This window comes from Anguilla rostrata, chromosome 3, assembly GCF_018555375.3.
Source record: "Anguilla rostrata isolate EN2019 chromosome 3, ASM1855537v3, whole genome shotgun sequence".
Lineage (NCBI taxonomy): Eukaryota > Metazoa > Chordata > Actinopteri > Anguilliformes > Anguillidae > Anguilla > Anguilla rostrata.
In genome coordinates this window covers 66,731,510-66,757,794 of record NC_057935.1, presented here as the reverse complement: position 1 = coordinate 66,757,794, position 26,285 = coordinate 66,731,510, and the positions used below count along the sequence as shown (strand labels likewise).

At 47.0% G+C, this 26,285-nt stretch overlaps 2 protein-coding genes across 6 annotated transcripts in view; one reads left to right on the top strand and one right to left on the bottom strand.

Annotated features, from left to right (window-relative positions):
- The window catches only part of LOC135251705 (F-BAR and double SH3 domains protein 1-like), a 28,129-nt gene extending 16,503 nt beyond the window's left edge, over nucleotides 1–11,626 (top strand). For 2 of the 4 annotated variants that reach the window (XM_064329396.1, XM_064329395.1), the window contains 13 exons: nucleotides 788–916; nucleotides 2,348–2,470; nucleotides 3,038–3,133; nucleotides 4,101–4,220; nucleotides 4,347–4,451; nucleotides 5,828–5,989; nucleotides 6,534–6,650; nucleotides 6,778–6,861; nucleotides 7,358–7,540; nucleotides 8,377–8,597; nucleotides 9,571–9,760; nucleotides 9,972–10,027; nucleotides 10,282–11,626. In XM_064329396.1, coding sequence (XP_064185466.1) covers nucleotides 788–916; nucleotides 2,348–2,470; nucleotides 3,038–3,133; nucleotides 4,101–4,220; nucleotides 4,347–4,451; nucleotides 5,828–5,989; nucleotides 6,534–6,650; nucleotides 6,778–6,861; nucleotides 7,358–7,540; nucleotides 8,377–8,597; nucleotides 9,571–9,760; nucleotides 9,972–10,027; nucleotides 10,282–10,627 — 1,932 coding nt within the window. In that variant the 3' untranslated portion in view covers nucleotides 10,628–11,626. Of the gene's footprint in view, nucleotides 1–787; nucleotides 917–2,347; nucleotides 2,471–3,037; nucleotides 3,134–4,100; nucleotides 4,221–4,346; nucleotides 4,452–5,827; nucleotides 5,990–6,533; nucleotides 6,651–6,777; nucleotides 6,862–7,357; nucleotides 7,545–8,376; nucleotides 9,300–9,570; nucleotides 9,761–9,971; nucleotides 10,028–10,281 lie in introns of those variants that run through there. The other 2 variants (XM_064329397.1, XM_064329398.1) reach the window with 2 other exon arrangements.
- Nucleotides 8,838–25,653, bottom strand: rell2 (RELT like 2). Of its 2 annotated transcripts, XM_064329403.1 has the most exons (8): nucleotides 25,464–25,653; nucleotides 20,609–20,877; nucleotides 19,743–19,808; nucleotides 19,090–19,153; nucleotides 16,565–16,747; nucleotides 15,462–16,008; nucleotides 15,148–15,344; nucleotides 8,838–8,853 (listed from the first exon to the last, which is right to left on the bottom strand). In XM_064329403.1, coding segments are annotated over exons 2-8 (1,248 nt in total). In that variant the 5' UTR covers nucleotides 20,799–20,877; nucleotides 25,464–25,653; the 3' UTR covers nucleotides 8,838–8,852. The 2 variants fall into 2 exon arrangements, with proteins under 2 accessions (XP_064185473.1, XP_064185472.1); XM_064329402.1 differs by lacking the exon at nucleotides 8,838–8,853 and having other exon boundaries at nucleotides 12,115–15,344; nucleotides 25,464–25,651.
- Between the last annotated feature and the right edge of the window lie 632 nt (nucleotides 25,654–26,285).

Below are 26,285 nucleotides of genomic sequence, written 5' to 3'. Positions count from 1 at the left end.
AGTACTTTGGGTTTTCTCGGATCAATCCTTGGGTTAAAACATAGACGCAGACATTATCCCTGTGTAAGTCATGGGCTTAAGTCATGGGTTGATAAAACAACCCTGCACGGTAGCTGGATAAGAATCAACAGTGTGATCAAAATTGAGACTATTATCATATTTTTTAGCAAGTAACACCAACAGTGTGAGGCACCAGAATGAAAGCCTTCGTGGAACTTGCTGTTTTTGTCTGTTACGTTTGTGTGTGATGTATTCTAGCTACTGGGGTGGAAAAGCCCGTGAGTTAACAGAACTGTGGTTTCGGTCTTGTACTGAAAGTGCTCCTAGTACTGGGCTTGTGAGTCTGTAATGAGTCGTACTTGGAGCTTGGATTGACTTCCTGTGTATTGTCTGCAGAGTGGTAGGCTCGGAAAAATTAATGACATCAGCCAAAATTACATTGTTTTATGCCAAGATAATAGATTTTTGAGCTATGCCTTTGTCTGATAATTAGGTGTGTTACATTACTGACAAGATCAACGTCATGTCTTCTAAGTGCAACCTCTGACTGAGTGGAAGTCAGTGGAACATTCTGTTTCTTCCCAGCATTCTTAACCCTTTACAAATATGTGATTATAATGTTCTTAAGTGAACATTCTAATGCCGATGTAACAGTCAATTTCAGGCAATTGAAAGCAGTGTTGTTCTAGAACATTCACTTAGAATTTTGAAAAAACATTCAAAAAAAAAAACCTGCTCTTCAAAGGGTTAATATCAGCTGCCCCCACCCCGCCCCTGTCTTGCACAGCTGAACGCCCGGCTCGGAGAGTGCGACCAGCGGCTCATGGAGGTGCGCAATGAGTACCTGCTGATGCTGGTGGCCACCAACTCTCACCACCAGCACTACCTCTGTACCGAGCTGCCCGCCATCATGAAGGTGTGTGTGATCGCATGTGACCTCTCCCCCGCTTTGCTGACACTGTCACTGAAACCAAAATAGCGCTTGCTGTTGGGATATGATTACTATCAGCAAAACAACAAAAGCACTCAGAATAGACTGCAGTCAAAATAACATTCCCTCCAAATTATGTTTAGCGTACCTTTTTTTGTAGTGGTTTCCAGTGGTTTCCTGATACAATCTTCAAGCGTGTACCCAACTCAAAAGCACCAAGATTGCTAATCGGTGGAAAAACTGAGGCACTAAAACCTGCCTCTTGTTTCTGGGTATTCTCTGAAATAGTCTAATATTGTAGCTGGAAGAAGTTTCTATAGGATTCCCCCTCAATTCAGAAAGTTACAGAAGACTAAAGAGGGGTTTCATTATGTCTCGCGCACAAATTTCAGTGCGTCAGTGCGTTGTTCTTCCCTGCGCAGAAAACCGAAATCCAGCAAGATTTAATCAAAGTCTACGTGGTGCGCTGAGGCGCTGTTGCAACCGCTGGCCTTTTCGAGAGGAAAGTTCAGTTCCAGTGTAGGTGGGGAAGGGCGTTTTGGGTCTACCTGTTGACTGGAGTTCACATCGGGCCTGAAAATTCAAGCCCGACTCGACCCGACCCGACCCGACCCGGCCAGAGTGAGTTGAAGCCCGAGCTCGGCCAGGCCCCAGATCACATGCTTGTTACTGAGCCCGATCTCGACCCGAAAAATAGCAAACCGCCAGTTTGCAAATGCCCAGAAAACGGCTGCGCGACTTGCATCGGCAGCTCAGACTGCGTGCACACACAGCAGTGAGAGAGAGAGAGGGAGAGAGAGAGAGAGAATGAGAGGAAAAGAGAGAGAGAGAGAGTGAGATGTAAAAACGCAAGTTGAATACACACGCACACGGACTCTCGCCCAGAAAGTGACCTGCCCACTGACTTTGAGAACTCTGCCGCTGAGGTAAACAAAGTTCCTTTGAGCCGTTAGTGCTAAATGTACCGGCAATTTGCTGGGAATGGTGAAACATGAGCTGGAAGCAAGGAGCCTGCCAGACCCCCTGTAAACACAGTACTTTTGTTTTATTTTGAAGGGGCGCCATGTTCGTTCCACATACACTATATGGCCAAATGTATCTGGATGCCCCCTTAGTATGCCCCTTAGTTCCAGTGAAGGCGATTCTTAATGCAATGACATTCTAGACTATTCTGTGCCTACAACTTTGTGACAACAGTTTGGGCAAGGCCCTTTCCTGCTTCAGCATGACAGTGCCCCCTGGGCACACAGTGGGATCCATGGCAGTTGTTGTAGCGGTAAAGGGTGGACCAGCTCCATATCAATGCCCATAATTTTGGATGGACAAATTGGATGTCAGGTGTCCGCAGACTTTTGGCCACGTGTAGTGTATTTAGTGTGCGTGCTTTAACCCCTTGTCCCCGCCCTTGGAACGCAGAGCATGGACGGGGACCTTTACGACCAGGTGCGGGAGCAGCTGACCCTCCTGTGCCACACGGAGATTGGCGCCAGCCAGTCGACGCAGAGCGAGCTCGCCAGGATCTGCGAAGACTGCGGCCAGGTGAGGCCACCATCGGGCGCCGCCTTGAACGTCCTGCCAGTGGGGGGAGAAAGCCTTTTGAGCACCAAATCTTTTATTACGACTCCCACGCGGACGACCTCGAAGCCGCGACGTTCCTCACCGGCGTACGACGGCCTGGTGTTTGTGTGGAGGGGTCAGTGCTTTCGCTGTTTGTGCGGACGGGGTCAGTGCTTTCGGTGTTTGTCTGGAGGGGTCAGTGCTTTCGGTGTTTGTCTGGAGGGGTCAGTGCTTTTGGTGTTTGTGTGGAGGGGTCAGTGCTTTTGGTGTTTGTGTGGAGGGGTCAGTGCTTTCGGTGTTTTTGTGGAGGGGTCAGTGCTTTCGGTGTTTGTCTGGAGGGGTCAGTGCTTTCGCTGTTTGTCTGGAGGGGTCAGTGCTTTCGGTGTTTGTGTGGAGGGGTCAGTGCTTTCGGTGTTTGTGTGGACGGGGGTCAGTGCTTTCGGTGTTTGTGCGGACGGGGTCAGTGCTTTCGGTGTTTGTGTGGAGGGGTCAGTGCTTTCGCTGTTTGTGCGGACGGGGTCAGTGGCTTCTTTGTCTTTCCCGCGGCAGGTAACCAGGGAACAGGACCTCGTGCTCTTCCTCCAGGAATCCACAGCCTTCACGCGGACGTCGGAGTTCCACTTCCAGAAGGTTCCCGGCGACACGGTACGACTCGTAGTGATTGGGGGCGCGGGGGGTGGGGGGGGGAGGCGGGTATATTTGCAAAAACTTGATTTTACCCATCCTAGATATACCACAGATTATGCCAGTGAGAAAAACAGTATCGCAGAGATTTTACACTGCGGTTCAGGACGGATGTTAAAGTGTCTGAATGTGAAAGCGTTGCTTGGTTTTGAATTTACTGAGGTTGTCACCCCTCTCCATTTTCACAGGATGGGTGACGGGTCTTAGAGATGTGTGTTATTGATCAGATGTATTGAACCACTGCCATAAACAGACAAACATCAGAAGGATTAAGCCTCTGCTTTTAGCTGTAATATAAAACCGTAAACATCCATTTGATTGGAGCGCTCTTTAGCCATGTTTTCACCAGGGTCAGAGTTCCCTCTGTTTTAAAAGAACCACCCAAATACAGCATTGATTCTTTCTTTTTCTTGGCACCATGTCCAGCTTCGTGAACAATTCAGGCACCGTCTCTTGTTGCATACCCACACCCTGAAACTCAATATACACCTTCATTGAACAAAATAAAATTTAATGTAAAATTTAACCTGATGAAGGTCCAGACAGGATCGAAACCCTGTTGTTGTCTCTGAATAAAGGTGCATATTGAGTTTCAGTGTGCAGGCTTTACTGAATTGTTCATGTTGCTTTCCCGGGCCCAGCACCTGGTTTGATGTGTGTGTATATTCATCATCATTATCGTGTCCTGCTATGACATCTAATCGGCGCTCAGGACACTGAATTTGCTCGATGACACAAGATTGCAGAACCATGAGAGCTCTGTGTGTGCAAGGGCAGGGTTTTGATCCAGCGACCCCCACCCCCTTCCGTTTGAGTGCGGCACCTTCGCAGGCCCCCCCTGTTGTAAACTCAGGTGCTGGGCCATGAGTAGGGGGGGCGGGGGCGGGCTGTACCTGCTTCCCAACTTCAGCAGTCTCCTGTGCCCCAGGTGTCCGGCCTGCAGCACAGCAGGACCAGCCCAGAGGGGGAGAGCTGCCTGGACAAGGAGGCGCGCAAGTGGGCCACCAAAGCCGCCAAGGACTACAAAATCATCAGCCACGGGGAGAGGGTGAGCGGAGGGCGAGCGGAGGGAGGGGGAGCGGCACCCCCTCAGATCACAGCTGTGGAGAGAGAGTTTTTGGGAAGGTGCGGAACATGCCCTGTCTGTGACCCCCTCCCCCCCGCCCACCCCCAGGCCCTGCACACGCTGGAGAGGAGGCGGAAGCTGCTGATGGAGGATGCGGGATCGGGCGTGGAGCTGAAGATGGAGGAAGTGAAGGAGAGCATCAGGAAGGCGCAGGTTAGGGGCCTGCCCAGCAGGGGGCAGCGTGGCGGCTGTCTCATTGCGCTCCGCTCACAGTTCTCATACGAGGACACAGGCATCAAAACTCCAGTCCTGGAGGGGGCGACATCTTCTGCTGGTTTTCAGGGTGTTCTCAGCACCAGTGGTTCATTTAAGTCACTGATTGGCTAATGCAGGGGTGGCCAACCCTGGTCCTGGGGAGCCGCAGGGTCTGCTGGTTTTTGTTTTCACCTTAAATACAGCAACCACTTAGACTGAAGAAGCCAGGTGAGGTAGCTAACTGCTAACTGTGAGTTAACTGTGTAATCAACTGCTATAATTGATAATTAAGTGCAGAGTAAAAACTAAAACCAGCAGACCCTGTGGCTCTCCAGGACCTGGGTTGGCCACCCCTGGGCTAATGAATCCACACACGCCGTGTTCTCAAGACCTTAATTAGCAGCTGACTAAAAGGAAAGCACAAAAACCCGCAGACTCTGCGGCCCCCTTTGGGATTCAGTTTGACACCCCTGCACTGGGAAATCCGTGACTATTGAGGAAATGGAGTAGGCCCTCTCAGCCCGGCAAAATTGCAAAATCACTGGCCTGACTCAAAGGCAGCGTGGGCAGGAGTGAAAGGTGGTTGTTGAGTAAACATGGAAAGTGTACAGAGGATGCATTTCGTGTGTGTGTGTGTGTCCTTGTGTAATGCGCTTCCCTCGTCTTTCCGTTGTCTCCGCGCACAGGTTGTTTTCTGTGGAGCGCGCTGAGTCATTACACAGGGCCCCCTCCGCACGCAGGCACATTCAGACGCAGCTCCCGCTATGAGTCACGGCAGCTTACTGCGTCAGCCGCCGCCGCCGCCGCCGCGGCCCAGCTGAGCTGCTCCAGATTGCCGTAGATAAAGGAATGAGCCTTTTTTTGTTTATCTACGTTGCGCTTCAGAGAATCGCACTGCTCTTGTCTGCCGCATCTTCGTCTGTTTTGCCGCCTGCACTTTCGATATTTTTCCCGAGGGCTGTGTGACAGACTATTAAGTGACTCAGGCAGCTGCTTAGAGCCCCACAATGCTGCTTATAATGTTGGGTTTGGGGGGGACCCCCAAATCTATTCCGGCTTACGCAATAAAATGCGTAATCACTCAGCTGATATGAGTAAGGCTGATGTATCGTGGAGCTGCTTACACGAAGTGTCCTGTAGGGTCAAGGCTAGGCAGTACATTTCCTCATGTGGGGTGCAAGGTCACACTGGTAAGTGAGGGGTCAAGGGTCAGAGGTGAGGGGGGTCAGGGTTCAGGGGTCAAAGGTGAGATGTGAGGGTTCAGGGGTCGAAGGTAGGGGGTCAGAGGTCATTGTGTCATCTGGCAGTGACGCAGGCTCATGCCTCCCGCGCAGGTGAGCCGGGTGAAGGCGGAGTCCCGGCTGGCGCTGCTGGCCTCGGCCGGGGTGGACGTGGACCCCTGGGTGTCCAGCGCCATGGGCCAGGCCGACGAGGAGCTGGAGCGGGAGAGGAGGCTCAGCGAAGCCCGGCTCTCCAACGGAGACGTCTCCTCTCTGGTCAGTCTGTCCCAGCATCCCCTGGGGTGCTATCTGGTCATTCTGTCCCAGCATCCCCTGGGGTGGTTTAATCTCTCCCAGAATCCCCTGGGTTGGTTTAGTCTCTCCCAGCATCCCCTGGGGCGGTTTACAGTTTATATCTTAACAGCGTTTTCCTTGTATATATATATATATATGTATTTTAGTGATCACCATTTTTTATTAGAACACATGTTTAAGGACACACCTCTCCGATTCTTTGGTACAACACGACTAACACTAAAGCCTGAGGTAAATGATATAGGAAGCTCATATAAAAGAGGATGAAAATGAGTAAAATAGAAAAAAGACATTTTTAACCTTATATGTATTAGTCCTGTACAAATACGGGAGAGGGAGTAAGGTGAATGTATTTGACCAAACAGACTTGAATATTAATATCCCCACGGTGCTCCCATTTTTTGTGTTTTACAGACGAGTATGGCACGATTGATGAGTTTTAAAAAGCAGGCAATTGACCGTTTTTGCTTAAAAAAAAGTTTTTGTTTTTGTTTTCTTCTCTTAGGAGGATGAGTTTGAATTTGAGGATTTTGATGAAAATGTTGACATCTTCACTGAGTCAACATCTGGCCCTGGTGTATGTGGATACCCTATGCCTTGCAGGGTCCTCTACAGCTACCAGGTGAGGTTGTATACCCTACACAGTGCCCCCTACTGGACTTACAAGGTAGCGTCACAAATGTGACTGATTAAGTCCTTGTCGGAGCCCCTGGAAGAACTTATGTTTTAATTTGGGCCTCTTCCTACAGGGTTGCCAGGCAGATGAGCTGTCAATCACAGAAGGGGAGGAGCTTCAGGTTATTGAGGATGGTGACATGGAGGACTGGCTAAAGGTGTGTTTTGTAGAGAAGCGTTTCCCGACCCTTTTCCTTCTGCAGCACTCTTTCCAAATTCTACATGCTGACGTTGATGCGTCGACAGTAGGCCTAAATGTTCTTTCGGCTTTTTAATTACACGATGTGCATTGTAATGACGTTTATTTTGGCTTTTGTAAATGGGATTTGTTCATTTGAACTTTTACATTTTTTCTGAAAGTTTTTTTTACACGGCACAGCTGTCCTGGCGTCTCATCGGTTTAAAAACTTTTTATTTTTAGAATATTGCGTTCACTCATCTCGGCAGTGCCTTTCGCTGCTTGAAACCAATCTCACCTCTACAAACCTGTAATAGTGTAAGACTTGTGGTCAGCCCACTTCCTGTTTGCATGTGAGATGCAGTCCAAAGTAAACAGTTCCTCTTTACTTGTTTGGGGGTTGTTCATTGCTAAAGCCTCCTGCGAGCGTTTTTTGTGTCTTGCGAGTTGCGAGTCACGCTCTCCGTCGTCTGCAGGCACGCAACGCCGCCGGACAGGTAGGATACGTGCCAGAGAGGTACCTGCAGTTTCTCAGGCCGCCAGCAGAGGGCTCTGCTGCGCACGAGGTCGGTGGGAGCCCTCGACTGGACTCGTCACTCAACAGCTCCGAGTCGTCGCCCGGGTGCCCCACCAGGGGGCAGCAGCGCGCATCTCACACTGTGGGTCAGTTCTCTGCCTCTGTCACCATTTCCTCTTTTAGCCGCGACAGTCAGAGATGCTAGGGCTAGATATGTGTAATGGCGTGGGCAGATGTGCTTGTGTTCAGTAAATCCACCGGATCTTATCTAATGAGAGACGGGCAAAGGCAAAGGTCCAGAGGTACATCTGTACATTCCCAGAGCTGTTCAGAGACAGGATGTCTGGACGGAAATATTCTTTGAACTTTTTCCACATCTGAGACATCGTTCTAATGATGATTTGATTATAAATGTGTGTATTATTCATGGGATATTCTTGACCTGGTGTCAGTTACTATGCCAGGGTTTATTTACTTTTGACAGTCACACAGACATTAAAGTTATCTGGTACTTTGTCATAGTGAGCCCAGACATAATCGCCTGGTCATTTTATCTGGAAATGATATGATATGTCATCTCTCTGGACTTTTCTAACATGTCTTTCAAAAGACTACCCTTTCACTGAGTTTTAGGTCTTTTGACTTTTGTATGATTCATCACATACTTGTTTGCAAGGGTCAGTCACAAAATTCTGAGCCCTGTGCATATGCAGTCTCTCTAGGACCCCCAAAAATTGTAGAGTAAAACAAACTTTTTAGCCCAGGCCTTTTGACCCCCCCCCCCCCCACACCCAACAGAAAAATAGTTTTTTTTGTGTGTTCAGCACGTTGTGTTTTGTTTTTTGTATGGAATATGCTCTGTAAACAAAGCCTGATTGATTGACTGATTTATTGATTGACAGCAGGCTGATTTGACAGGTTTGTCAGCACTTGGATGGATGGCACCTGTGATGTCACCACTCTGTGTGTCGCCCGCAGGGCTGGCGCGGGCGCTGTACCAGTACTGCGGGCAGAGTGCAGAGGAGCTGTCCTTCCAGGAGGGGGCGCTCATTCGCCTCCTGCGCTGCGGCCACAGCGACGTGGACGACGGCTTCTGGGAGGGCGAGCTGGACGGCCGCGTCGGCGTCTTCCCCTCCCTGGTGGTGGAGCTGGTCGGGGAGGGTGAGGAGGAGGAGGAGGAAGAGGAGGACGAGGACGAGGTGAGCGGTGTGTCCGTTCTGTGGTTTTAACCAAGGGGTAGTGGTCCCCAAACCTCTCTGCTGGGGATCCCCAGCTGGATCCAGGTATTCAATGTGTTACATCTCAAGCACACCTGATGCAACTAATCAAGCGCTTGATTAGTATCAGGTGTGCTTGAGGTGCAACACGTTGAAAACCTGGATCCGGCTGGGAAGCGCTGGCCTAGGATGCGTACAGACACCAGGAAAAATCCATTGCAGCTTGTGGTAAATCCATCTATGAAAAATTAAAAAGTCAGTTAATAGGAGGGGTATAAATTCTAGACTGCTGCCCCGACAGCTTTCCAGGGTTTTCCTGCTTAAATATGGGTAACAATCCTGAAACTGGCCAGAATGGTTACGTTTGTTCAGTGCAAGAGGTTATTTATGTGTTCAAATGCTTTAGTCTCGCCTGGTAAATAATGCTGGTAATATGGCCCTGGGGCCCTACTGAAGAGCTATTGTTGTGCAACCTTGGTAATGTATACCCAAGAGTAGAACGCCAGAAATGGGTACTGTGAGCAGCAGAAACGTGGTCTCTAGTGCCCCCTTGTGGTAAAAGATATGATATGCGCTTTGCGCTTTTAAAGTATGCTGAAGTAATTTGGTGAATGAATACAATTTTGGTTTGAAGCTCCAGACCCAGCAGTAATATCTGCCCATTGCTGATCCATGTGTTCACGTTCCTTCTCCTCTCTTAAAAGACTCTAGCTGCTTTAATACGTTTTTCAAACAGACAAAATGGACTTTGGTTCCAGGTCTGGTTAGTGTACTTTCAGACTTGGAGCAGTATCTCTAATTGTTTGAGCACTAGATTAATTTTGCGCACATGTGCACACGCCTACATATAACAACTTTATATGTCGTTGTCATTTGCAGTGAAATACTTATGGTTTCTCTCATTGCTCTGTGTGCTGGTTGGATGCCATCTCTAATGTCTACCACCGGGTTGCAGTGCTTCTCCTCCCCGACCCCCCCTCCCTTCTCGCCTCCTGTTCCCATCGCTGGAGCCCCGCCTCCTCAGGAGCATGGCTCCTCCTCCTGCCCGGGCTCCTGGTCCGCGCGTGGCTCCTCACCGAGAGACCTGGAGGACAGGCTGCTGGGGCCGCCCCAGGACCTGCACAGACTGCTCGACTCCAGGGGAGGTAGTGACTACTGACAAGTTTTTGATATTGACTATTGACAGTTTGATTTGAACTGTGCTTAAGTGTTCTAACGGTACCCTGCAGTAAGTGTACTTAACTGTGCTTAACTATACTTCGTTTTGGTGGATTCAGCCTTGGTTTCCCAAGTTTTCTTTGTTTTCTTTTTTTTGTTTCTTTGCCTGCCACCCCCCCCCCCCCCCCATGCATACAGACAGTTGCAGCAGTGTCCACAGCTCACCTGAACTCTCGTCAAGGCGCATACGGCCGGTGGGTAGAAAACGAGCCGTCAGCTGAATTTATGCTTCTCTCAATTTAGCGGCGTGTGCCTTCATTTATAAATGAACGCACGTCTTAGTGTTCTAGAATTCCCGTTGATTTCAAACACCAGCACTGATTGTTACATCAGCATCGGAACGTTCAGTTAAGAGCATTCCAATCTCATATGTACGATTTTACTAATGGTTTAGGGTCACTAGGTTACCAAGCAACTGACGAGCTGTGTGTGTGTGTCATTTTTCCAGGTCCGAGCACCTCCTCTTCCTCCGTCACACAGGAACTCCCCTGTGCCTTGAAGGACCCGGTTTAGACAGGGGTGGGGACATCTGTCTCTGGGTGGGACACTTAGGACTTTATAAAGACAAACTCCTGCTGTCATCTCTATGGACCAACTCTTCGCCATCGAGGTCACCACCAAGGTTAACCCTGTTCTTACCATACCGTTCCGTTCATTACCCTCATCGTTTGTTTTATTACGTGAAAATCAGTGTTTGCAACATCATCTTTTTGAACCTTTTTTCCCTTCATTTGGTCTCCTGTTACATTTCAATAATACTCTGTATTTCTTGTGCATCAAAGGGCTGGTCATGACAGTGCCTGACATGGCATTTTGTTTCAAACCTAAAAAAAAAAACCTGCCTGATCACGTTATTTGAGGTTGTTATCGTATTTTTAAAACCGTTTTCATAAATGGAAGCTCAACGAGTTGCGCTCTTTTATGGGCTGCTCGCTTCTGTTGTTCTGTATTTCTTCTCGTTGTGTCATCGTTTCAGATTGCGCAGCCGCGGTGCTGTAAAAGACAGATCTGTCTGACTGAACGCAGCCGTGCTGGGAGGTTTAGTTTCACCTGTCCTGCAGGAGTCACCTCTCATTGAGCTGCTTCTCAGAGATACCTGAGCCCCCATGGAACAGGGTCCTTGCCCAGCGAGGAAATAAAATGCGCACAGTGTTACTTTACTTGGCTGTTTTGAGCATTTATAAGTTGTATTATTACATTACAGGCATTTAGCAGACACTCTTATCCAGAGCAACTTACACAACCCTTTTTTACATAGCATTTTACATTGTATCCATTTATACAGCTGGATATATACTGAAGCAATTTAGGTTAAGTACCTTGCTCAAGGGTAGAACGGCAGTGTCCTACCCTGGAATCGAACCTGCGACCTTTTGGTTACAAGTCCAGTTCCTTACCCACTGTGCTACACTCCGTCCAGTATAATGTGTGTCCAACTGTGCACATTCCCTGGGGTTCATTTTCAAATGTTGACTGTGCTCTCTGATTTTTTTTCTCACATTACAGTTAAAATGAGCACGCTGGCAATAAAAAAAAAAACCTCTCTTGCCCAGACTAAATTCATACTTATCTGGGCATGGAAGCCTGTGACATGAAGCATCTGTGATAACATTTAAATTATTATTTATGTTCTGATGTCATCAAATATTGGGGGAAAAAAAGTTTTTTTTAATTATGTTTCAATTATTCTTAAAAATGTTCCTATACCTTTGTTTTTGTGCATATCCCTGGTGTATGAGATAATGAATGCTGGCTATTTGTAAATTTTATGTGCAGTCCTGTTTATGTGAGTTGCATGAGGAAACAGCCGTGAACAATCACAGATAAGAAAAAGATTATGAATGCTGAAATGTTCTTGGAAACGTTCTTACACACAGCTGACGATCAAACGCGATCATTTTTGTGAATGAGGCCCAATGACTATGACTATGAATGAGGAATATAAATTGTTATCGCCTGTCTGACGGTGACTCTGTGAGAGACATTTTGTTCACAGTCTGTTAAGCTGAGTGACACAGGTTTAACAAACTGGGACAAAAGACATACGGACTCATTCTAATCGAACGGTTAGAAGAAGCCTAAAAACATGGATGCCATCTGTTCGGTCTCTAATTGCTAATTAAAATGAGGATTCGGCGGCTTGCTGTGAATAGCATTAACCGCTGCACAGAGAAAGATCAAAGATTACCAGTCAAATTGTAATGGGTCTTGTGGTCATGAACCGTATCCGCTAAGTGTGAGCAAAGCAAAGAAAGAACGAAGACATGGGTCTCCCAAGAGCTGGTAAAAATGCATAGCTTTCTTTTATTTTTGTGTCCTTTTAAAGTCATGAGAACAAATACCATTGCACAGCTTTATTTCCAAGTTTGAGACTAACATGATTCGTTACCTAAGGTACATAGGTATTATATATAATCATAACACAGATATATGCATTTTTTTTCACTTGTTATTTTTGATTCTCTACAAATAATTCCAGCTCGATTCTGTCAATGTCACATGCAGTATATGGATTATTTAAGGCCACTATTACGAACACATTTATATATAGTAGTTGCAATCAACAGACGAGGAAGTGAGGGATTTAAACATGATTGAGAAACTGTATTGTCATCGCAGTGGACTGGTGCAGACTGCTGCGGGAAGGGGGGGGTGGGGGGGGGGGTGTGGTCTCCTGCGAGTGATTCTGGGAGATGACGACTGCTCGTCCGACCCCAGCAGAAAAGTGCCGTGCGCCAGTGACCGGTGGGTGTGCTTATTTCGATTCGCACTCATTCTGTTTCGTGCCCTTCGCGTCCGAGGCGTCCTGCGGCTGCGTGTGGATGTGCTTCGATGTGGAGACGTGACCTTCCCGTGCACCTTTTCTACTGTCGTTGCTGGTGAACAGTTAGTGGCCGAGCCAGTAGATACGTAGCCAAAGTGTCAGTTACCTTCTCGTACCACTAAACTTTGAATAAATTATTTCAAAAAATAAATAATATTTTCCATTTTAGAGGTGATTTTGATGATATTCTCATTATGAATTATAGTATACTGTAGTATAATATTATTCGTTTTAAAAATCTCTTTTTACACCTTTAGTGGGTGTAGACCACCCCAGCCACCTCTATGATTAAGCATGTACATTCAGCTATGGATCACAGTTTGTGTTTCCTCCCCTGAAATTTACAGATTACCGTATGTATTTATGAAAGAAGTCTATAGCAAACAGAAACACATATAATAATGGAACAACAGCAGTTTCATTTCAACATTTTTCAGTTTTCATGAATAAAATTATATAATCCCAGTATGCATATTTAGAAAATTCTATGTTAAATTAAAACCGATAAAATATAGTATGTACAGCTCTGATGGACTTGTTGATCTACTAAAAAAAGAAAAAACAGCAAAAAAAAATGGTATTCAGTATCTTATGAGTATGGAAGTCGAGTGAAATGTCTACATGGGCTAATGGAGTTATGTTTGCTCAGGTGTGTGTGTATCACATGTAAGTAACAGGTGTGTATCAGTCAGAGAGAGACTAGTGCATATTCAGTTTAAGGGAAAAAGAAGTCTCACATCACCCCTACTCAGGGTAAGAGGAAGCAGTTTGGGTGTAATACACACTTGGAGCAGCAGGGTGCGACAGACCCCGGTTGAACGGGTGGCTAGGATAACTATTTCTTATCATGTTTGTTTTTTTTTTTTTGGTGGAAGAGATGTAACAGATGTATTTTTAGACTGAGAAAGGCACAGGGTAACCTTAAGTGAATGTATGAAGTACTGGGTTTAAAAGGAAGGAGGGAGGGAGGGACAGAGAGAGAGAGAGAGAGAATAGGAAAGTGACTTTCTTCCTATTGTGAAGGAATCGAGGGTTGAAAATACAGGCCAGTTCTTATTGACTTTTCCTGCTTTTGAGATTCCCAAGTATTATATCAATATTGTTATTTCTGTGACTTTACCCGGATACAGTAAGAATATTACAGCAGTCATTTAAAAAGAAAAATTGATTCATATTTATATAGTTGTCTCTGGACTCCTTTTTGGTTACGTCGTCCTAAGAGATCGCCTGGAGTCACATCAGTACCAGATTCTCTTTGGGCTGCTTCACTGAGTATGACTGAAAATGTCTGTATGAAAACATTTCATGGAAGGGGACGTGGGGATTTTATGGGAGGTAGGAAATGCATGTGATGTAATATGTGGTGAAATGCCCAGATGGTTTTCTTTCTGTAATGGGCCCCAGTAGGGGGGGGGGCGGTGTGAAAACATGGGGAGTGTACCTGAACTGGCATGTACTTTAATGTTCAATTCAACATTAAATAATTTAAATTAAAAAAAGATATTGTTGTCTGTCTGATTATAATATAAGGCAGGGGTCTGCAGCCCTGGTCCTGGGGACCCACCTGGTCCTGTTTTCACCTCAAAATCAGCACCCACTTCAGACCCAAGTGACCAGGCGACGTGAGTTAACTGCCATTAGCTGCTGATTAACTGATAAATCGATCAATTCTAAGTGCGAAGGAGAGCAGCAATGAAAACCAGCAGAGCCTGTGGCTCTCCAGAACCAGGGCTGCAGACACCTGAAATGCGACCCTCCGTCACATAGCAAACGTGAGATTTTACCATTTCCCTTCAGTTAAACCTGTTTACTTTTATCTTCCTGTACGACGTCAAATCCTTCCCTCCGTCTGGTTATTGCCTCGCCCGTTCTGTGACGGCCAGGGCGGAAAGTGCAGGGAAGAGTGGAGGATTTAAAACAGACAGGCTGAGAGACGGAAGCCTGGAGCTCCTCCAAGGGAAGCCTGTGGCTGCGACTCCGTGAGTTCAGTTTTGGAAAGCGGTCAAGCCGCAGGGTACACTGCACAGAGGACACAGCGTCCGGTGCTGGCTGACGTTTCTTCTTCACTGTCAGCCGATGCAGTCAGGTGAGCGCGGTGAGTGTCTCTCACCCACTGCTTTTCTGCTCTCCAGCGAAGGGCCAGCGAAGGGGATTATGATAGTAGCTGTATTTTTTATTATTTTTGTTTTGTTTGACAAGTTCTGCGCGCGTCGGCCCCATACGTTGAGCTACAGCGCGGCGCTGACTGATGATGCTAATTGGGCCGCCCCTCGGCTGGAGGCCCCCCCCCCCGCTCTCAATACTGCCCGTGGCACGTGGGTCGTGCCGGTCAGGGGCCCGGTGAGTGACCGGGGGCGTAGTTTTTGGCGTGGCTCGGGTCCAGCCGTATTGCTGCCCCCCCACCCCCCCTGCCTTGTGGCACGGGGACTGGGCTCCACCTTGCTGGCGCCCCCCCCCCCTCCCCCCTCCCCGACGCCCCAGCTCTCTCACCACTTGTGCTGGGTGTGCACAGACCTCCTCTTCTCCTCCCACGAGTGCCGGCTGTCCTCCCCCACGCTCACCCTGCAGTCCTTAATGTCCTCCATCTCCACCATGTCGTCCCTGCCGAACTCGCCGGGCATGGCCGCCTCCTCCGCCCTCTGCCCCGTCCGCACCACCGAGAACTGCCGCATCCGCGCCGGGGCGGGCTGCTCGGGCACGACCGCGTCCTCCGCGCTCGGGGCGACCTTGTCCCCCGCCCCCGCGTCCTCCACGGCCTGCGCCCCCGCGCTCGCTCCACCCTTGTCCCCCCCGTTCGCCGCCACCTTGTCCCCCGCCCCCGCGTCCTCTGCGGCCTGCGCCCCCGCGCTCGCTCCGGCCTTGTCCCCCCCGTTCGCCGCGACCTTGTCCCCCCCGTTCGCCGCGACCTTGTCCCCCGCCATCTCCGAGTCGGTCGGCACGTCGGTGTCCGTGCCCTCTTCCGGCGGCGGGGCGGGGCTCTCCGGCTGCTCGGTGGAGTCGGGACAGTCGCCGTTGTCGTCGTCGTCGTCGTCGATGACCACTTCCATCACGGCCGCCACCGCCGCCGCCGTTTCCTGGGGCTTCTTCGCCGCCGCCGCCGCCGGCTCGCTGCTCTTCCAGGGCGGGAACAGGGTGACGCTCTTTTTCCGCTTGGTCTCCACGGCGACCACGCCGTTGGTGGGGCTGACCTGCGTGAACATGTTGCGCAGGTTGTACCCCTCCTGCGACTTCGCCGGGTCCTCCTGGTCGTCCAGGGGCTCGGTGTTGTCAGAGTGGTCGACGGACTCCTTGGCCTGCAGGTTGGGCGAGCCCTGGAGGCTGTTCTTCTTCTCCATGTGGGTGACACGGAACCTGCGGCCAAAATCAAGGGGACACGTTCACAGGGAAAGTATCAAATACATTTTTTTTTTTTTAACTTGTCAAAAGTTTTTGTTGATTTTTTTTATTTATCCCCCAATTATCTCGAGCAGGAGTTCTTGCAGCGGTATTGTTTCTCTTTATTTCAATATTAAAAACGTTTTAATACAAAGAGGATGTGAGCCAGGATGTGCTGAAAGGCCCGTTCTCATCTCAGAATGTTCTGGCATTCGAATCCCAGGTGAGATGGGAGACACACAGAGACAGCGCAGCATGCTGGCTCAGGCTGAACTGCCCTTCTCACCAGTAACTGGGACGCTGTTGTTGTACACCAGGGAAATGTGTTTAACCTGGATATCTTCAGACATAGCGATGTAATGAAATGGATCATAAAGTAAAGATAATATATAATTTAAAGATAATAATATAATAATATAAGCTTCGCTGCAATAGATAAGGCGGCCCAACCAATCAATCCTCCAAATCAATGATGTAACGGCATAGAAGAAAGGGCCTTTTTTTGTGGGGGGGGGGGCCCGCGCTGACTCACCTGCCCACGGAGAACACGGTCTGCTCCCCGGGCCGGACCTTGCTGCGGGGAACGCGGTTCCGGCGCCGAGCCTTCTTGGAGCGGTTCTGGGTGCAGAGGTGGCAGGAGTTTCGGTCGGCGCCGGAGTGGACGGTGTGGTGGTGCGGGGGCAACCCCCCGAGGCTCTCCTTGCGTGGCAGCCTGCTGTGGGGGGGGGGCACGTGGTTAAAAACAACGCACATCCAAAAAACCACAACAGGCGCCAAGAAAACTAATCATAACAGACACTGTCCCCACACTGCACCGTACTAAAGGGTAATAACAGGGTTTGTTAACACCAGAAAATGTGACACTTTGAGCTTCAACATTGCATTTAACCTTCATCACACCCTTCCATTAAAACCTATAGCAGGCCTCAAGTATAGCTGCAAAAGGCAATCCCAAGCACCGAGTGCACTATAGTGCCAGCAGCTAGCCAGTCTGTGCAGTAATGTGCCTGCGAGTTCAGAGACATCCAGACATCCAGGTTCGGTGAGGCTGGCACTTACCAGCCAAGTTATCTGAGTGTGAAGGTGAGAAGAATGAAATATTTAAAATAATCCTGACGAAACAACAACAGGGCTTCCAGCACCTGTGGTGCTCAGACGCCTCACAGTCACGGCCTCTGCAGACACGCCCCTTAGGGGGGAGGCCTCGGGAACGACAGCGAATCGGTGACACAACACGGCTGTTTCCCGGACGACCCCGTGCGTCGTCTCTCTGAGGTGTCTGACGAACGAGCGAATCACGCGGCGCGTTGCTCAGTCGGCCTCGGGTCCCTGACCCTGGCTGAGGTAGCCCCGCCCCCCTCAGGAGCCACCGCAGTTGCTGCGGAGCGGGGGGGAGAGCCTGGGAGGAATACAAATGGGCGGCCCTGACTCCGCTGGGCGGGGTCTAGTCCAAAACCGCCAGTCTCTGCAAATCAGCCGAGAGAGTGAATGCACCACTCCCATCCGCCCCCCCCCCCCCTCAACCCCCCCGCCCCCCCGGGTTCAGTGAGTACTAAGCACCTTGGTGTGCAGCTGCAAGACTTACGATTTGATTAGAGAGGGGTAAAAAAAAAAGATCTTATTTTCTAAGTACTCTCTTGCTCTCATAGCTATGTCATACGGCGCACCACTTGCTGGCTCTCTCTCTCTCTCGCTCTCTCTAAATTAATCAGCAGCTTTTACTTACACTCACTCTCTCTCACACACAAATACACACACTGTCACACACACACACACACACTCGCACACATACTCACACTCTCACGCACACAAACACTCAGTCTCACACACACTCACTCACACACACACACACACAAACACTCAGTCTCACACACACACATACACACACACACACAAACACTCAGTCTCACACACACTGTCACACACACACACACACTCGCACACATACTCACACTCACGCACACACACACTCAGTCTCACACACACACACACACACACTCTCACACACACACACACACACACACACACGCACACACACACTCAGTCTCACACACACACATACACACACACACACTCTCACTCACACACACACACTCTCACGCACACACACACTCAGTCTCACACACACACACACACACACTCTCACACACACACACACAGAGACACACACACACACACACTCAGTCTCACACACACACAGACACACACACGTCAGTGCTGCCTGGGGCTGTTTATTCAGGATTCCCTAGGGCAGGCAGAACAGCCTTAATTCCCACCCGCTCTTTTTGTGACAAATCAGTCACCCATACCCAAAAATAAGAAGGACAAATCCATTGTGCTTAACGTTCACATGTGGTTGGGACTGCTCCAAGACTGGTCGGACTTTCCATTAAAGGGACGAGCGTCAGCTGACGACAACGCTGCAGTTTCAATGTGCCTGAAACGACGTCCTTGAGTGTACTCTTCATGCGAGACATGAGAGATTTAATCAGGCCCCTATGCAAGCCAAGAAGTATTTCACTGGACTGTGCTCAAGACTTCCCGACATCACAGCTCATCCAACACCCTGACAGACACCTGGGCTATTTATTGCCGTGACAACAATGCAATCACCACAATCTTGAAAAAAAAAAGAAGAAAAAAACACCCACACGTCCTTCAGAATGTGCCTGATCCCAAATCTCTTTTGGGCTTAAATCCTTTTTTTTCAAAGAGCTCCTCATATTCATTATTAAACAGTTTGATTTCACCAGGGAGAATTATCCGGTTTTGGAGTCGTGCCAGAAAGATTAACAAAGAGGCATGGAAGTCATTCCACTAAGTGTAAAGTAGCTTAATGGCTGCACAAAATAAATTGCATTGTTCCTCACAAAAATGTTTTCACATTTCTTGAGAATGTAACCTTAGTAAGCTGCTCATACTATATAAAGCGGTAATACACATTCTACAGTACAAACTGCAACTGGTTAAATAAATTCAACAGAGGGATCTACAGAGAGCATCAGGTTGCAGCGTAATACTCTTGTTTCCATAGCGTTCATTGCTGGGGATGCATACCTTGCAACGTTATGCTCACATGGATTCTGGTTCCCCAGCATCTCCTTGAAGGCCTCCATATTTGCTAGCAAGAGAGACAGGTTGGAAGAGATGTCCATCATATGAAATATGAAGTATGCAAAAAAAATGTTTATGGAAAATGTGCAACAGCATACGAGATCATTAAAGAGTCACACAGCGAATCGTAGCTGCCTTTGCCTGTTGTGTCTCAAGAAAAGCTCAAAAGTTCACAGATTCTGTGTGCGAAGTCAACATGGATGTGAACTCAATATACTTATTTATTTGTATTTTCTGAACTTTATTCAAATTCAGAAAGCAGAGAGGGTTGCAGATACAGACAGGCTCAGTGTACAGAAAATGTCAAGCTTGGAACTGAGCCCCCGTGGGGGGCCGGGGGGGGGTGTCTTTGGGTTTGAAGCCAGCAGCCAAACAGACTGCAGCACACAGTCTCCCCCAATGTTTAAAATATTCAGCTCAGGTTGCATCCAGAAATCACGAGGTAACCAGTGATTCTTTTTATGAGAATCTGCTGATATAAACACAGATACACTTACACATCACTTTCTTTTCATTTTTTTTTTTTCATCAGTTCAAAGAACAATTTCACAAGATGCACCGACAGCACCCAAAAAAGAAAGAGAACAATGCCTTACCTTCATTCTCGATAATGCACTTCAAAATTTGCTCCACGGTGTCCTGATTTTCCTCTGGTCCGTCATCTGGAAAATATGAGAGGAATTGTGTGCTATGAGTATAGCATCTGGTTACGATCATGAGCGTATCTAACAAACCCCTTTCATGGTAAATGTTTGCACAGTAAAATGTCCAGTGATAATTCAGCTATAACAGAGTAGGTGTGATTCCATGGGGGACCTTATGTATTATGTAAGAGTGACTGAAAATTTCACTGTGTCGTAATTCTATTGACTGAAATTCCTGTGTTCACCAGCATGCTTGGGGGTGTACAGTAAGCTGGACCAATCAAAACACTTCAGTGCTAATAAAGTCATTAATGCAGACATGATTAAATCATAAGTGTGACTAAAACACATAACCTTTATCTATATTTTATGAAGCTATCAGTGTTTTTATGCGACAATTAAGTACAATGACTGTACCACATCTCTTGTATCATAACTGGCAACCCTCCGTGAAGTACATGAGCTTCCAAATAATGTGCAACAGATCTGAGATTCTGGAAGAAAGCAAGGCTCTTTCCCCTCAGGAAAACAAACAAATTAAAAGACTCCTCGAGCCACCCTTTCATAAAATAAATCAGAAAGCAGTGCTTGATACGATTTACAGCGCCTTGCATGAATCAATACTCCTTCCTAACTTTGTGCATTCAAGCAAATAGCTTCGACGGAGCTCCACTGCAAACAGCCATCAACTCTCTCCAGAAAACACAAGCAAACGACAGGTCAGCCCTAGGAACCCATTCTGAGCTCCAGCAGCACAGAATCTCGAGAATCTTGCCGAGCCGCGGTCCGTTTGTTACCATGTCAACCACCGCCGTTACCTGGCGCCAGCTTGTCCTTGCACTCTTCCTCCTCTTCCAGGTCTCCGGTGCGACAGCGGTATCCCTTCTTCTTCAGCATGTGGCAGATGAGGAAGCCCAGCAGGCCGGTGAGGAAGAAGAAGAAGACCAGGAGGAAGATCATGTACTGGGGGTGCGGCTCCCCTCCGCTGGTGGCGTCCAGGTCCGTCATCCTCGTCCCTCTCTCTCTCTCTCTCTCTCTCTCGCGCTCGTTCGCTTGCTCCCACCCTCACTCTGCCCGGACGCTAGCCCTGATCAGATCAACAGAGGAACGCAGGCAGCAAAACAGGTGTGTTTACCCCCCTGTGCGACTGAATGAGGGTACACAACCCACCCCCCCCGCCCCCTCCTCCCTTATCAGGAGCCCTGCCACTTGACGTCAAGCGCAGGTCTCCTACACCGCGCCGTTGGAACCGCAGGGGCTGGTCTCGGCCATCTTGGCTCCGTGCGGGGGACAGATAACCCCTCTGTGCCCGCTGCCGTGCAGTGGGGGCTCCTTTATCAGCCCCCACAGGCAGCAGAGCCGAGCCCGGCCTGGAACACACCCTCCCCTATTTTTCACAGGCCCCCAGGGGAACACAGCGGTCCTCACCAACCCCCCCCCCCCCCACCACCACCACCACCCCCCGTGCGGCACATTCCTCCAATGAAGGAGACCGCTTCGCCATTCTCTCTCTCTCTCTCTCTCTCTCTCTCTCTCTCTCTCTCTCTCTCTCTCCCTCTCTCTCTGACTCTGTCTGCGAGCCAGCCGCATCATTTATTAGATCGCACACCACTGACAGTTTTCAAAGGTCTTTTCGACACCTTCTGCTCGGAAACTCAGAGACAAATTGTCCAGTAATTGTAGCTTCTAGCACAGCTCTGCTGAACAGCTGATCATTCAATAAAACAGCAGTGAGTACATTTACCTGTATTAATTTAGCGCATGCTCTTGTCTAGAGAGACTAAAAAAAAATTCCAATAAGTTTAATGAACACTGGCACGCATGCAAGAATTAACTAACACATTATAAAAATCTGAGCTGAAGTAAACATCCTATCACACTGAAATAGAAATAGTAACTACTTGCGAATTTCTGTAATTAATGTCACAGAGAAATTCGCATGCAGTAAAGAAGCGGCCAAAGATCAGTACTAAAGAGCTGTGCAGCGGAGGAACATTGCATGGTAAGAATAGCTTGACAGAATTTCATAAACACAAACCCCCAACACCCCCCACCCCCCATCTGTTTTCGGTAATTTTAAATGTTTTTCTTATGAAATTGAGAGCATGCTGGGATATTCTCCCCCCATGTCTATTTCCCGTGGTCTCTGTGAGGAGAGGAAGAACTCTGAACCGTAACCCCCAGAGTTAGAGTCCTTCAGTAAATAATTATGATATTCCCAGGGCCCCCTCCTGCTGCTCCCAGCTCCCAGCTCCCGCTCTGGCTTTTTAAAAACTTAGTATCTGGAACACACTGCACCCCTTTTACCAGTTTAAATGCAGTCTTCTAGCTGTTCTTTAGGATGTTACCACCAAACAGGATGTTGCCGCCAAACAGGATGTTGCCAAATTGATAAGGCACATATTTAATGCTGCTATATAGTGAGCTATATGACAACGAAAGGATCCCTTGTTCTCAGTGTCACAGAAGTCTTTGCTACCTCAGCGTGCAGCACTATTGGGAGTCCCAATTAACAACAAGAGAAACACCCATTTCATTGCAATTAGTTATTTAGTTTAGAATAAGCTCCGTGATAAACAGACTTAGCCTAATAGGAAAACATTTGTATAAAGAAAAGACGCACATGGGAAAGATGAAAAAAACAATGATTTTAGCACACACGCGATAAAATGAACAGCAAGAATCGAGATGTGACTCAGCACTATCCCACAGTCTGCTGAAAGCTTGCACTGTGATGACATCACATTTATTTCGATGGCCCGTAAAAATCACTGACTAGACAAGCTGCACTTGCGTGACTATATTCAGCCGCTTCTTTAGCTAATACATAGCTAATAATACCAAGTTCTCTTCTTTCAACTGTGTGATCGATTGACTATGCCTCACTGTTTTTTTTATTACTTGGCAGACACCTGTTTCCATGACAACTTACACAGCCACAGGATTTACTGAAAAGAGTCTGATTAACAACCTTCTCCACGGTTACGACAGCAATGCCTCACTCAGGATTTGGAGCTGCATCCTGCTGGGTGCAATTCCGACAGCCCAACTGCAGACCCCAATTCCCCCACGTCCCTTACGATATCAGAACATGCACCGATAAATGGTTTATATACGTGGAGTTTGAGAACATGGTCGATTCGGGAATACCCGTGGTCCACCTGGGCCCCTCCCTTACACAAACGCTCATAGAATACGTAATCTGTGTACACAGAGCTATCCATCACCCTTCAATAGTTATCAAAGTTCTTCTGACCGAGTAGCTAAACACTACCTGTGCCACCATTCTCTCACTCACTCTTGCTATCCATATTACTGCTCTGAAGCAGCTCTCTCTCTCTCTCTCGAGCATGTTCTGATCTGGCTTCACATTGTGAAACAACATTACCAAAACTATGTATCCTAACATTATCACGCGATCTCTTTAGATGATTATTATTTATGAATCAAATATTTTTATATTAACATAATCATTATGCATGATCGTGTTGACTTTTCTTAATAAACACATACATAATAATACCTAATTTAAGCTGGACTACAGGCATTAGTGAAATATTGGAGAATATTACAGTCTAAAATGAAAATTTAGCCTATTGGATTTATGTAAAGAAAAAAACTAGACCTGTGTATATGATGTGTATAAATCATTTGTAAAATATATAATACAGCTGTGGGAAAATATACTCTCACAGCTTTTACTGACCTCCTATCCCTTCCTTGTCTGGTTTTAGGCAACCGGAATTTGCCCTTGTCCAGCAACTGCAGAAGAGTTAGCTGAAACCTTCACACAGTTGCCAAATACTGCAAGCCCATTTCTAATTGTCCAGAGGCAGCCTGTGTAGCCTACTGTAAGCACAAGCATCAATTGAAAAATCGTTGGTGACCTTTACAACAACTTCTCTTGTTACACGAAACGACTGAGGTGTCCCAGGATAAATTCAGCGGTTGACAGCGACTTGGTGATGTTGTGTGTCCTGCACATATGCACTCTCAGAAAAAAAGGTACAGTTCAGGACCTAGAAAGGTACAATTGCTTGTCACTAGTACCTTTAGAGGTACAGTTTTGTACTTGTGCAGAATTTGTACCCTTGTGTACCTTTATTTCTGAAAGTGTACCAAACCTCATTCAAATGTACTGTGTGTCCCTGGCCTGAGAGACCTTAGATTCAGAGGCCTTGCTTTTTGCCTCAGCACGCCTAGAGTATATTCTTTGCATAAAAACAGCTTCGCAAAATACACTGTACGTGTGGAACACTTAATATGTGCACTTGCAACTGACACCTGCAAAAAAAACTGCTGGATCAGGGATGCAGATGTTTCTTTTGCCATATTTTACTTGTTCCTTGAAAGATTCCAGTGTCGTATCAGAACGCTATATCTTAGCTGACAGTGTTAGTGTTATAAACTTAATTTGTCCTTACCTTTCTGGAAAAAGCTGGGAATCTTTTACATGTCAAATTGTAGGGTTTACTACTGGCAATGGTGCTGGTCTCATTTAGTAGGCTACAGACTCTTATATTTAAAAGGGTGCTGGACATTACACACTTTCTGGAGTTTCTTTCCACCTGATTTCAGCTGGTCCTTCTTCTGTTACAGTAAGTGCATGACCAAAGGGAAACACTTCCATGATAATATAAATTATAATAATGTGAGAGGAACAGTCACGGTAAGAATCAGTTACTGTTATATATTATCTAGGCCTAATTCTTTGATTTCTAATGATGTTCACAAAGGAAATATATAGTTACAACTCTCTTTCGGGCCAATCCAAATGACCTCCCTCCCTTGTGTACCTAATCAGGTTCTAAAACAGCAGTAGGCCTATCTGCTCAGATGTTTTCACAGATTTTCTGTCTTTTTGGTCCCTTTCTAGCTCAATCATTTGCACTTGCTCAGCATTGCAAATCTTTGGGTTGACATGACAAAAAGGCTATTGTGATCAAATAATAATAATAATAACAACAATAACAATAACAATAATAATAACAATAATAACAATAACAATAATAATAATAATAATAATAATAATAATAATAATAATACGTGGTTTTCCGCATGTGCATACCGCATCTTCGATATTTTCCAAGTTCCCATTCGATAACTATGTGGCATAAGCACGGCGTGGCCCGTGACACATCTGCCCTTGGCGTTTTACTATAGAGCCCCTAGAGAACGGCACACGGCATCAATGTCTACAATCTTGATAAGCGTTGCAAAGACCGCTGAGATAAAACACATTTACCAAATAAACCGGGAAGAGATAACGCGACCCATCATTTAAACGTTCTAAAAAAGCGCATAGGGGTGTGGGGGTACAATTAATTGTAATATCATGGCTACGAAATCCACGGATTATCTATTTTTGTTTATTAAATAATTGTTAAAACATGTTAGCGAAATAATAATAACGATAAAAAAATCAGTACCGTAACTGTCTTCATATTACATCGCCACGACTGTTGCAAATAACACATCCGACGCTTGTGTCTTTGCTGCATCACAAACAACCTCCCTGATTCGTTTGCAGTAAACGGCGCTGCCCATCTTCCTACCCACTGAGCAAGCCATGTACACCCTGCGTTCAAATGAATCGAAGGCAATGGCAATGAAGCCCCTCTCTCGCGTGCAGACATGCCCTCAGGAGCACAAGTGACCAGACCTCAGACTCACCGGGATGTAATAATCGCAGGTCTTCCTCCCCGTGCTTGGACCATTGAGATGCGCCTGCTTTCTGAAATACAAACGAGGTTCGCTCCGGAGTAAACGGAGGGAGGGCGAGGAATTCTCCCAAGTTATTTAAAGGGAAAATAACCCAGTCCCGTTGCGCGACCATGACCTGAGTGAGATTAGTCGATATCTTTAATAACCGGAGTAGAATTTGGATTGGCTATAACATAAATTCAATCCAATTCTAATAACAGAATGTTTATAAAAATAACAGCAGTGAAGAATAAGTAGCAAAAATTATATACTTTGGAGAATTTATTCAATTAATTAAAAACTAAAACCCTTTTTAGCTTATATGATGACTCGCATGAGACTTGAAATAAACTGCTGAAATTACCTTTGAAACTGCAATAAAAACGTTTAGGTAGGTACATTAGAATATTTGCTATTCTAATACTTAAGAAACAGATCCTACAGTCTGTGTTTAACATGGTTAAATGCGGGCAAGATGAAAACACAAAGTTCACCTGCATTGAATAAAATTATAGTCTACAGAAAATTACCACGTGCCACGTTTTACATCATTCCACTCTTTGACTCGACATATAAAGTAGCAGATAACTGGAACATAACTTGATATATATATTTATATAAAATCAATATATAAATAAATAGGCTGGCCTGTATTTATTCATACGTTGTACATGCTTCAACAGCCTATATTTAATTTGTGAGCAACTGAGGAATGACACAATACATTACCAACAATAAATAAATAATGACGTGCAAGTCATACGCGATACGATACTGCTAGTACAATTAACA